Source organism: Geospiza fortis, unplaced genomic scaffold (assembly GCF_000277835.1).
Source record: "Geospiza fortis unplaced genomic scaffold, GeoFor_1.0 scaffold408, whole genome shotgun sequence".
Classification (NCBI taxonomy): domain Eukaryota; kingdom Metazoa; phylum Chordata; class Aves; order Passeriformes; family Thraupidae; genus Geospiza; species Geospiza fortis.
The window spans coordinates 452,704-464,423 of record NW_005054330.1 but is presented as its reverse complement, the minus strand read 5'-3'; the positions used below and the strand labels follow the sequence as shown (position 1 = coordinate 464,423).

At 56.0% G+C, this 11,720-nt stretch overlaps 1 protein-coding gene across 3 annotated transcripts in view; it reads left to right on the top strand.

The window, feature by feature from the left end:
- The first annotated feature begins 7,135 nt into the window (after positions 1–7,135).
- Positions 7,136–11,720, top strand: part of TPST2 (tyrosylprotein sulfotransferase 2) — an 8,965-nt gene continuing 4,380 nt past the window's right edge. Inside the window, exons 1-2 of one of the 3 annotated variants that reach the window (XM_031057423.1) lie at positions 7,136–7,210; positions 11,270–11,720. The exon at positions 11,270–11,720 is cut by the window's right edge and continues 455 nt beyond it. In XM_031057423.1, the coding sequence (XP_030913283.1) occupies positions 11,337–11,720 (384 nt within the window). In that variant the 5' untranslated portion in view covers positions 7,136–7,210; positions 11,270–11,336. Of the gene's footprint in view, positions 7,211–10,301; positions 10,463–10,592; positions 10,680–11,269 lie in introns of those variants that run through there. The other 2 variants (XM_031057422.1, XM_031057424.1) reach the window with 2 other exon arrangements.

The window sequence follows — 11,720 nt, the reverse complement described above, 5'->3', positions numbered from 1 at the left end:
GGCGGTGATGCGTGATCGGAGCGGTGCGGGGCGTGCGGGGCTGGGGACACAGAGCGGTGCTCGGTGTGCGGTGCTGAGGACACACAGCGGTGCTCGCTGCTGGGTGTGCGGTGCAGAGTGCTCAGAGCAGTGCTGGATGCCCCGGACAGGATGCTCGGTGCGAGGTGCTCAGCGCAGGATGCGAGGTGTGGGGTGCTCAGCGCAGGATGCTCAGTGCTCAGTTCGGAGCGTGGTGCTGGGTGCAGGATGCTCAGTGCAGGGTTGCTGAGGTGCCCACAGAGTGCTCAGTGCACAAAGCACAGTGCAGGATGCACGGCAGGTGGGACAAGGTGCTCAGTACAGGGTCCTCCTCATCCTTTGTCCTCCCATTCTGTTCTTTGGCTCAGGGTGCCCTCTCCCCCCTCCCGTGGCACCCCTCTGGCAGCCCAGCGCCAAACTGTGCCCCCATAACCTGAGCTCTGCTATACACAGAGGCACCCATGGGCTGGGGCTGTCCGTCTGTCCAGGTGTCCAGAGCTCAGCCAAGGTTGGGACTGCCCTTCTATACCAGGATGAGTGTGGTGGCCTGGGCAGGGTGGGTGCCCAGTGAGAGGTTGCACCTGTGGGTCTTGGGTAGCATCAGCCTCTGCTGAGGCTTGAGAGGTGTTGGCAGCACCTAGGTCTGGGTGGCTGAGGGATGTGGGTCCCTTGGCAGGGGTGCAGATGGGCTCCTGAGCAGCTGTGTTGGCACCTTGCAGCCCACACAAAGCACTGGCACTCTCCTGGCAGTGCCCATCTGTTACTGTGCCCTGTGTGGCAGGGATGTGACATCCACGCTTTGTCCAGCTCAAGTTCTTTGGGACTCATGGCTGGAGTTGCTGGCACTGGGGCCAGCAGCATGAGCTGGGCTGCCCTCCTGGGCAGGCAGGGGATGGTTTGCATCATAGAGGCCTTTGCTCTGTCCCTCTCTGTGTTTGTTTGCATGCTCGGGCTCTGTCCAAAAGTCATCTCACAGCTTGAAACCCCTTCAGACGCCTCCCTGTGCCAGGCCCCGCCGGCTGCCTGGACTCGGTTTCAGGAGGGGAGTCCCCCCTCAGCACAGCCGTGCTGCTCCCTCCTGCTCAGGCACCGAGCAACGGTGAGTGGGGAGATCCCAATGATTGGTGCCAACAGGTTTCCAGATTTGCTGTGTGTTTTGTGGGGATGCTGCAGGCTGCTCGTGGGGAGCTGTCAAGTGCCAGCGCGGGCGCCTGCGAGCGAGCGGGGTTTGCCATCACATGCCGGTGGCAGCTGGTGCCCCGAGGCTGCTGCATGTGGCACCACAGGAGCAGCTGTGCTGCAGAGCCTGAAGGGAGCCCAGGGTCTGTGTGGAGTCACACGAGGGAGGCAGCCTGGAATTTGGGGGACAGCAGCTGAACTGGGCACTGTGTGAGTCCTCCCCAGCATCGCCCACAGCAGCTGGCATTGGAGGGGCTTCATTGTGGGGGGATGTGGCAAGCTGAGGCCTGGGGTCTGTGCAGGACACTGGTGGGCTCACCAGCATGGTCAGGCTCATGCCACAGCCATCCTCTGGCTGTAGGTTTTACAAACGGTATTAGTAATTTCTGTTGCTATTTTAAGGAGATTTTTCCAAAGGCAGTTTGCATTCTGTGTGCGCTGAGCCTTTGGGGATGTGTGGGATGGCAGGAGCGCTGTTAAAATGCGGGGACTGTCAAGAAGATTTTTGGAGAGAGAAAACAAACCCCCAGCAGGTGGTTTTATTTGGCACCGTGCAGATGTGCCTTGTGATGAATTTGTGATGCCTTGAGGAACCTCAGCCTCTTGCCTTGGCCGAGCACATTTCCCTCCAGATTCCACAGGCAGCGGGCACACAGAACCCAGGAGAAGCTTGCCCTGGTGTTGGCTGCCTGCTTTGGTTCACTCTGTTTTCCAAGCCCTGTCTGCCTCCAGAATTCCTGCAGGAATTCTCTCAAAGATTTCCCCTCTCAAGGTGAGCGATGCCTTTTTGCCCCCTTTTGGCCCCCAGTCCGTGCTGTGGTGCCTCACGGTGTGGGTGCAGGCAGGAGGGTGGCCCTGCCACAGGAGCCCCTTGTCCCCTCCCAGGGACATCAAACAAGAGCAGCAGCGGGGGTTGCTCAACACACAGCGTTCGGAAGTGAAGCAAGCAGCTCCTTCCCACTGTGCATTCCCATGCAGTGACCCCAGAGTGAGACTGAGGGCTCTGCAGGGGCTGAAGCATGCAGGTGCTTCTCCACAGAGGAATGGCCACGGGCATGTTGGCTCTGGAGCCACAGGCTGCTGTGCTGGGGCAGGGGAAGCTTTTGCAGCACTCCTGTTCCTGCTCGGTGCTGGGAGGGATCCTGTGGTGTGAGCAGCTGTTGCCAGCAGTGGCTGGGCTGCAAGGGCGGTGGGATAACAGCCACCCCCCTCGGGCAGCTGGGCACACAGCTGGCTGTGAGCCAGAGTGGCCGGGTGGCACTCAGGGCACGGGCACAGGCCTTGGTGGCCCAGTGCTTGCAGATGCAAGTGGCAGCAGAGGAGGAGCAGGGCTCCAGCTGGGCTGGTGCAGACAGGAAGGAGCTCGGATGTGCCGTGCAGGGCACTTTGGCTGATGAGGCAGCAGCAGCGCAGGCTCGGAAGGACCCGGTTCCGTTTCTTCCACTGGTGGTTTCACAAGGGCTTCAGCCGTGCCAGGGCCTGGGAGTGGTCACTGCCCGTCCTCGCTGGGGCTGTGAGTGGGAGGCCACAAACACACATGGCTGAAGTGGGTGCTGGTGTTTCCCAAAGTTTCTGGCTTTGTGGAGATGCCAGATGCTTGCCTTTATGGCATCCATTGTGCTGAGCATGGCTGAGCACTGCTGGAGATCCTGGGGCTGGTCTGTGCTCCTTAGGGAGCTGCAGGAAACAGGACAAGAATGAGCAGAGGAGCTGGGGAAGATGGGGAGCAGTGTCCCCTCTCCCATCCCTGCATGCAGGGTGAGCAGTGGCACCTCCATCCTTGCTGCCCTGCCCTGCCCTCAGGCAGTGCTTCCAGGGCTGCTGCTGCTGCTGCATGTGGAAATAAAACACTTTGATTTTGTTTCTTAAGCAAATTTGAGGTTTTGGGGTTTGTCTTGCAGAAACAATTTTTTATTTGCAGATCCTGATCTTTGTGCGTGCAAGAATGGAGCTTGTTGAGACTTAGGGTTTGGCGTGTGGATTGGGAAAATATTTTTTGAAGATACTTGGTGTTTTTTCTAGCAGTTCCTCTGACTTCTCTTCCTCCCTGTTGTATGGCAGGCTCTGACCACCCACATTCCTGCAAGGGAATGTTTGTGCAGTTTTGTGAGGGAAGAGCTGTGTTTGCATGGTGAGTGAACAGGGGGGCTGCAGCCCTTGGCACCCCTTGCCCAGTGCCCCTCTCCCATGGGGATCCCCAGGACATACCCTGGACGAGGGCTGAGAGTTGGAGGGACCTGATCAGAGACATGGAGAGGAATCATAGAATCATGGAATGGTTTGGGTTGGAAGGGGATCTTAAAGATCTTCTAGTCCCACCCCCCTTCCACAGGCAGGGACACCTTCTACTAGAGCAGGTTGCTCAGAGCGCTGTCCAGCCTGGCCTTGGACACCTCAGGGATGGGGCAGCCACAGCTTCCCTGGGCAAGAGGAGCTGGGGGAGAGCTCAGTGCTTTCCCAGAGCTCCATCCTCCAGCAGGACAGGGGAGTCACTGGTCAGGGCACAAGGGGAGCCCACGTGGGAGTGTCACTGTCAGTGGACCTGTGCTGGCTTTGCCTTTGTTCCCCTGAGGCAGCAACTGCAGAGTAATTATGGAAGGGGGGAGCTCTGTGGGTTAATTAAAAGTCAGGAGCTCCCTCTGAAGTGCAGAGCTCGTGTCCCATTTCAGCACAAGCGTGTCTGACGTGCCTGAGCCTTGTTGCAGTGCAGGCACACGGTGCCAGGTGCTGGGGAGTGGGCAGGTGCCTCCATCCCTGTGTCCTGCCAGCAGCTTCCCCCTTGGCCATTCCATAATCATGGCCATTCCATAATTAATCTGCCGCTCTGAGCTGAAGGCTGTGTCCCTGCAAGGCTGGCAGGGTGAGTGCTGAGGTTTCCATCTCCCGATGATAAAATGCTGTCGCCGTGCTTGGAACGAGGGATGGGCGGAGGGGACTTACTGTAGATTGGTGGGATTTTTATTGTTTGAGGAACACTGTACCACTGAGCAGGATAATAAAATGTTTTGCTAATCCTAACAGCCTTGAGGCGATAAACCAGCAGTCTGTTTGTGCTGTGAAATGCCTGTGGGTCCTCTGCTGATGTGATTTAGAGCCTGTTGGAGCTGGCTGGCACACAGTGCCCCTATCCCTGGCTGGGCTCTTTGGGATGCTCGGCTGGAATGATTGGTGTGGCTCAGGACTCTCACCATGCAGGCTTTTCTGAGCCAGAAAGTGTTTGAAACTGGCACACACTGCCTTAATCCCCAGGGCAGCAGGTTCTGCTGGTTTATTTTTCTTGGTACTCAGCAGTGAGAATAAATTCCCCTTTGCCTCCTGAGCGTGTTAGGTGCTAAGATGCAGCTGGAGCAGCCTCTGTGTGGTTTGGGTGCTGAGGTGGCTGCTTGAACACTCATCCCTGAACTCTTTTGACTGTTATTTTTCCCTGGGATGATGGCGGGGGTGCAAGTGTAAACCACAGGGCTGTCAGTGCTGTTTGGGGATTTTCCAAGGGACACAGAACTCCAAAGTGCTCCAGACCCAGGTGTTTTTGTTGGGATTGGTTGTGTTTTCACTGGAGTTGGCCTCTGTTCCAGTGGATGCCCTGGGTTCATGACCTGCAGTGCAGCTTCAGTTTTAGTCACCAAACCCATCCTGCTCTCAGTGGTGCTGCTCTTGCCACGTGGTGGCTGGCAGCAGCTTCTTTTTTGTTGTGGGGTTTTTTTTTTTGAGTGCTGCAGCTTAATTTTCATATCTTCTCTCCAAGGCTTAGGGCCAAGGCACACCTGCAGCAGAGGTGGGTGCAGAGCTCCTGTCCCACCACTGGGGTGGGTGGGTTGGACTCTGTTCCCACTGTCTCATGGGATCGATCCTGGGCAGTGCTGGGGTGGAGGAGCACGAGCTGTGGGTTGTGCAACAGGGCTGACACTGCACTCAGTGACCACAGCCACCCCCGTGGTGCCTCTGTGTGCTCCTGGTGGAGACTGGGGCTGGCCCAGGGATCCATGCCCCATGCCCCATGCCCCATGCTCGCTGCATTCCGGTCCTGCTAAGAGAGATACTTGGGAAGTGTTTGGAAATTGCCAGCAGGAGCATCCAGGAGGAGCAGAGCTGCCATCAGCAGTGCCAGTGTTGGACTGAGCTCAGGTTGGGGTGAAGCAGTGGCCCTCAGGCAAGCTGTGTTTATTTTTGTAAATGAACTGGAGACTATCAATTCAGTAATTAAATATTGCTGATTTGTAAAGATGTGAGCTGGATATGTTGGGACATTTCTTGCTGACCACAGTTTCTGCTGCTGTTCCGCCACAGGGGCGTCTGCAGATCCTCATCCTTTTATTAAGCACCAACAAATTGAGCTCAAATTTTCCAGGCCACACCTACATCTTTTGGGGAGGCTGCACTTAATGACACTCATTTCTGGGAATGGTTTGAAGAAAAACGCAGCTTTAGATCATCTGGGGCTTCTCATAGAAACTGTTTCTGTGGTTGTTTGTAACACTTTAACAAACGGTGTTTCCTCACTGCTGAGGGCGCTGGGGTGGTTTTTACCCGTTCCCAGCGCAGGCGCCAAGGTCAGGGGTTTGACTCAAGGGTTTTCGTTGGGTTTTGGTCAGAGCTGCTGTTGGAGCCCAGCTGGTGGTGACGCCCTGCACAGCATCAGGAAGTCACAAACAAGTGCGTGTCTGTGTGTCTGTCCATGTGTCTGTGCCTGGGCAGGATCTGGAGCCGTTTCCGGAGCAGAGTGAGTCGGGTGGGCTGTTGGACCACCTCTGTCCCTGCACCTCAGCACTCGGGGCACTGCAGAAGCACATCCAGGGATGGAGCTGCTGCTCCGTGGAACTGCAGCCTGGTCTGGAGCTGGAATCCTGTAGTCCATGGAGGCCAGGCTGAGCAGGAAGCCTCGCAGGGAAGTGCCTGCACTGCGGATAAGCCCTTGAAGAGTTCCTGCTGGGTGGAGTTTCCCTCTGGTTTCTCTTTAGTGCTGAGGCGGAGGGGCCAGTGACACTCGATGGCACGAGAGGAGACTGGAATAGCCATTAGTGTCACTACTGGAAATGTTCTCAGGAACATCCTGCAAGGCCAGGACCTGCTGCACAGCCAGGGGGAGCTGACTGGGAATGTCCCAGCAGCAGTGACCCCAAGATGGTCCCATGTCCTTGCTGGGATCCTGGGAGCAGAGTGACATCTGGTGATCCGCCAGGTCCTGGCCCCTCGGGGTGCTCTGCTGCAGCTCTGTGTCCCAGACTGTCCCCAGGATGCTCTGTGCTTGCAGGATGGCTCCAGCCAAGGCTGCTGTGCTCCCTGGCATGGAGCAGTCCTTGTGGGAAACCCAGTGTCCAGAGATTTGGTTCCTAACCTGGAGGGATTTCCATGTTGTGCAGGGCTAGTGCTACTGCCTTGGCAGGTGGTGAGGCTGGAGAGAGCTTTGTTCTTGGGGCTGGAGCCAGGAGGTCCTGCCAGGCCTGCAGGTCCTCTGGGCTCTGTCTCCTTTCACTGTCACTGATTTGGGGGCTCTGGTCATCGTCTGACGTGTGCCTGATTTCAGCATTTGCGGCAGGCGAGTCTGGAGCTGCTTCCTCTGGTCAAGGCTGTTGTGCCGGTCAGTGTGTGCTGGAATTGTGCCCAGCTGGATTGTCATCCCCTGGGCTTTAAACATCCAGGCTGCTAGGGTCCCCCTGAGGCCTCTCTCCTTTCCAGCAGGCTGCATTTCCTAAAAGAGCAGCTGCCCTGCTGCTTCCCTCTGTGTGTCCTGGCTTGGCTGTGCTCTGTGAACAGTGCTGGTGTCTCAGGGCAGGTGTGCCAAGTCCAGCTGCCAGCGCTGCCATGAGCTGGGGCCACCAGCTCCAGCAGGAACACCTTTCCCTGGGGCTCAGAGGAGGCTGTGGGGAGGAGGGGAAGGTGCTGAGGAGGGGAGTGGATGTGTGTGCTAAATAAACAAATCAACACTGTGGCTTCTCTTCCCCATCAGGTGTTTTGGTGGCCACAGGTTCAGCATGAAGCTCGACTAGAAGCACAATGACCGTACGGGGAAAAGGTAAGAGCAAGCTGCTGGATGTGTGATTCCCCTGGGAGGCTGGGTGGCTGCTGCACATCTGTCTCATGATGTTGCACATCTGTCCACACCACCACTGGTGCTCCATTGATCCTGTGTTGCTTTCACAAGCTGGCACGACACAGTGTCAGCCTTCTTCATGCTCAAGTCCCATCAGCATGGGAATACAGAAGACTTGCTGCCTGTAGGACCTCTTGTCACTCTGCTACCACGTCCCCACTGGTCCCCATCTTCCCCCACACTCTGGGTGCCAGCCTTACAAGGCTGATTTTAGTGCTCTGCCTGGGGTTAGGGTAAGGGTTATGCCTAGGGGAACACAAAACTGCCACAACATGCCTTCCTTCACCGCTTTTTCCTTGCAAACAGCCTGAGCCCTAGTCTGCATTTACTGCCTAGCGTTAGGGTTAGGGTTCCAGCTAGGGTTAGGGTTTTGAAAACCACAAAGCCCAGAGCTCCAGGCACACTGCAGCTGCAAAAGGCACCCCAAGGGGAATACAAAACTGCCACAACATGCCTTCCTCCACGGCTTCTTCTTTGGAACCAGCCTTAGCCCCCTGATGCTGGCCAGGGACATAGCCCCTGTCCCTGAGTGACATCCCTGTCCTGCCGTGTCCAAGCTGTACTCGGAGGTTTCAGCCCTGGATTGCTGCTGGTGCTTTGCTTTCTGCTCCCATGTCACCATTCCCTGCCAGAGTAGCCTCTGAGAGCTCCCTAATCCTGCTCAAGTGGGAAGCTCTTGGAGCCAGCTTGGGCATTTGAAAGGGTGTTGTCTCTGGAACCTAATTACACCCTGATTCCAGCACAATGTCTGCTGAGGAGGAAATGACCCATCCATCTTCCCTCACAGACTAATGAGACCCATAAATTTTAGGAAATTCTCAGTGGAGAATTGCACAAAAGAGCAGAGAACCAGCTCTGTCTCATTGTGCCATCTACACATCTGTATTTGCCTTGAAGTTTCACCTTGCCTCAAATGAAGTCTTTCTCTTGGGAGTACATAGCCTGTAACACTGCACTTTATTAGCTTCAAAAAGAGCTTCAAAAAGAAACCTCAGGACTTAAGCACTCATTGATGTTCTGTTGCAACACTTATTTAAACAGGCAATTTGGCTAAGATGGCCTAAACAGACAGGGAACAAATCCTATGATTAAGTCTATGACAACAACAAAAACAAAATTCCGTCCCAGATCACAGCAAGAGCTCTGAGCAGCGTTTCTGCCTTAAATGTTTTAATTATGCAGCTGGAAATTAAAATTCTATAAACTGCTGGTTTTATTCGAACAGCAGCCCTTTATCACATCTGGGCACTGTTTACTGAAGAGCTTACTGTAAGACCAAGGCAACAAAAGCAGAGAAGAAGCAGAAAACTGAAGCCCAGCACAAGTCACTGACCCAAGAGTGCAGGCACGCCTGTGTCATGACCAGCAGTGCACACAGACTCTCTGGGGCACCACTGCACTGCCTCAGACAGCAAAGAACTCCCCCAGGCACTAGGTAGATAGACAACAACTATCACGCTCTGTATCCAAAAAATCACAGAAACAAATACAACCTTTAATTACTTTTCCAGAAAGCCAACACTGACCAGGAAGCAGGCAGAGCCCAGCCTGAACAGGCTCCAGCCTTCCCAGTTCTCAGTTCCAGTCATTCACAGTCTTTGTGAGTGAGTGTGAGGGTCTGTGGGTGTGAGCGGGTGCGCACGAGTGTGCGAAAGTGTGCAAGAGTGTGCACAACTGTGAGCAGGTGTGCAAAAGTGTGAACGAGCATGAGTGAGTGTGAGTAGTGTGCATGAGTGTGAGCGGGTGTGAGTGTGACCCAGCCACGCTCTGTGTGTTGCTCAGCCCTCCCAGCCCCTTGGGGTGATCCCAGGGTGATCCCAGCTGAGAGGTCTGTCCCATTCCAGCCCTCCTGGGCCCAGGGGCTGCTGTGCCGGGGCAGAGCCAGAGCCCAGAGCTCAGCAGTGGGGAGAGGCCCTGCTCCTGTGAGCTCCTGCCTTTCCCACTCCCCGCACAGAGTGACAGCTTCCCATGTTGGTGGGCGTTGGGTAGGAGCAGTGAGGACTCAGTCCCCCAGGGAGTTCCAGAATCCCAGGATCATTCAGGTTGGAAAAGCCCTCCCAGACCCTCCCACTGGAGTCCAACCTGTGCCCAGTCCTCACCTTGTCACCAGCTCAGAGCACGGAGTGCCACATCCAGGCATTCCCTGGAAACCTCCAGGGATGGGCACTCCACCACCTCCCTGGGCAGCGCCTCTCAAGGCCTGACCTCTCTTTCCACAAGAAAATTTCCCCTGATGTCCGACCTGAACCTCCCCTGGCACAGCTGGCAGCCCCATCGAACACAATATGAGAGTCCCTTTGTTCCCTCCGGAGCTGCTGGAGCATGTGGGTGGGAACTGCTCCCTGTCAGCTGGTTCTCCTGGAGAACAGAGCACTTCTGTGCTCCAGCCTCCTTTCACGGTGCAGCCTTTGCTGCTAATTAGCCTGTCTTGGTCTGCATTGCCCTAATTATTCCAGCTGGCCCTAAATCCTGCCTGCTCCTCTGCCATCCATTGAAATGGGTCTTGTGGCATTTGCAATTATTTTGGGGTGAATATTTGAATATATTTACATGACAGAAACAGATGAAGAGAGCAGGAAGGAGCAGCACTTGTCTTGTTAATAGCCCTGACTCTGCTTGGTGCTGCAAAAATGCCAGAGCTGTTGGATGTCCCTCTGACCTACATCCCAACAAATCCACCCACTTTATCTCATACCTGGGGATGCAGTTGAGGCTGTTTAGCTTCAGGTATGTTCCCAAGCAGCTGGTCAGGCTGGACCAGGGAGTAAAGAGCCACAAAAATACTTTTGGTGGTGATGTTGCTGTGCTGCTGGGTTGTGGGAGAGCATTCCTGGGCTGGCAGAGAGGCACTGCCTGGGCAGGAGTGGATACAAGCCAGTGGGTGGAGTCCAGGATGGTGGAGTGGGATGTCAGGGACTGGAAGGGGGGAGCAGAGCGAGTCCCTGAGTGCTTGGCAGGAGGAGCAGGAAAACTGCCCAGCTCCAGACTCTCTCTTGCCTGCTCCCTGCTCCACATGGGCTGCTGCACAATGTATTCCTTCGCTGTGGGGGGAAACTCTTTTCTGGAGCAGCTCTTTGGCCTGTCAGCAAAACAGAATCCATGGACGGCCCGTTCCTTCCACTCCATTCAGCTCCTGCCCCAGCCACATAATCACAAAGAACTGGAAATCCCGGGGTGAGCCCAGGGGAGGATTGCAAAACCTGCACTCGCAACTGGGGCGGACGGGGGGAGGGGGTGGGAAGCGGTGCCAGCATTCCCGGGAGTCCCTCCGGGCACGCAGCTGAGCTGGGCACTTGCAGAGGCTGCAGCCTTCCTGCTGGATGTCCTGCCGAGCCGTGGAAACCCCGAAAAGTCTCGGTGCCAGATGAAGTTTCACGGATTTCTCTGTCAGGTCAGTTCCCGAGGCAGGGCAGGGTGGTGAACGCTGAGTGTGGCTGTTCACTCTCAGATGGTTGAATCTCTCAGTGTTTCACTCTAACGGTTTCTCCTGACTCAGACCCTTGAAGCTGGCATGAGAGGCTTTTGTTTTTCTCTTATTTCAGCTTCCCCCTCCTCTGTGACTGCAGGGTTAAGCTAAACAAAATGTAGGGAGGATGCAGGTGGCTGGGAGGTGAGCAGTGCAGGAGTGCTGACTTGGGTTTGGGAGGAATAACCTCAGCTTGTGTCTGGGCTTCATCTGGGATGGAGCAGGCTCTCTGTAAAGATTTTGGTTTTAGAAGTCTCTGAATATACAGTGCCCCTCCTCTCCAAAACGTTCCTGGAGCTTTGCTCCAGCTGTAAACCTGTGTTTCTGGGAGCACAATGCAGAAATTCTCTCTTTGGGTGTGCACTGAGGCAGACTTTAATTACCTGCTGGGTGTAGGGCACCAAGCCTGGGAGGTGCTGATAAATGAAATGAGGTGCTGATAAGTGAAAGAGGTGATGAAATCTGGGATGGTGTCAGCATCCCATCACTGCTCTGACAGTGCTGTTCTCTCGCAGATGCCCGTGGGGTTGGACACTCGCTAGCAGAGAGCTGAAGCCCCCAGCCTGCGCCCAGGAGAGCAGGATGCGGGTCACCACGCGCAGGGTGCTGCTGCTGCTGGGCTCGGTGGCAGCCCTGATGGTGACCCTGCACCTCGGGCAGCAGGTCCTGGAGTGCCAGCAGGTCCTGAGCGAGAGGAGGCACAGGCTGATGAGGCCGGAGAACGAGGAGCTGGTGATGGTGGACGCCAACCACGTGGAGTACCGCTACAGCAAGGACATGCCCCTGATCTTCATCGGCGGCGTCCCCCGCAGCGGCACCACGCTGATGAGGGCCATGCTGGACGCCCACCCCGAGGTGCGCTGCGGGGAGGAGACCCGCATCATCCCCCGCGTGCTGGCCATGCGCCAGGCCTGGTCCAAGTCCGGCCGCGAGAAGATGCGGCTGGGCGAGGCGGGGGGGGGAGAC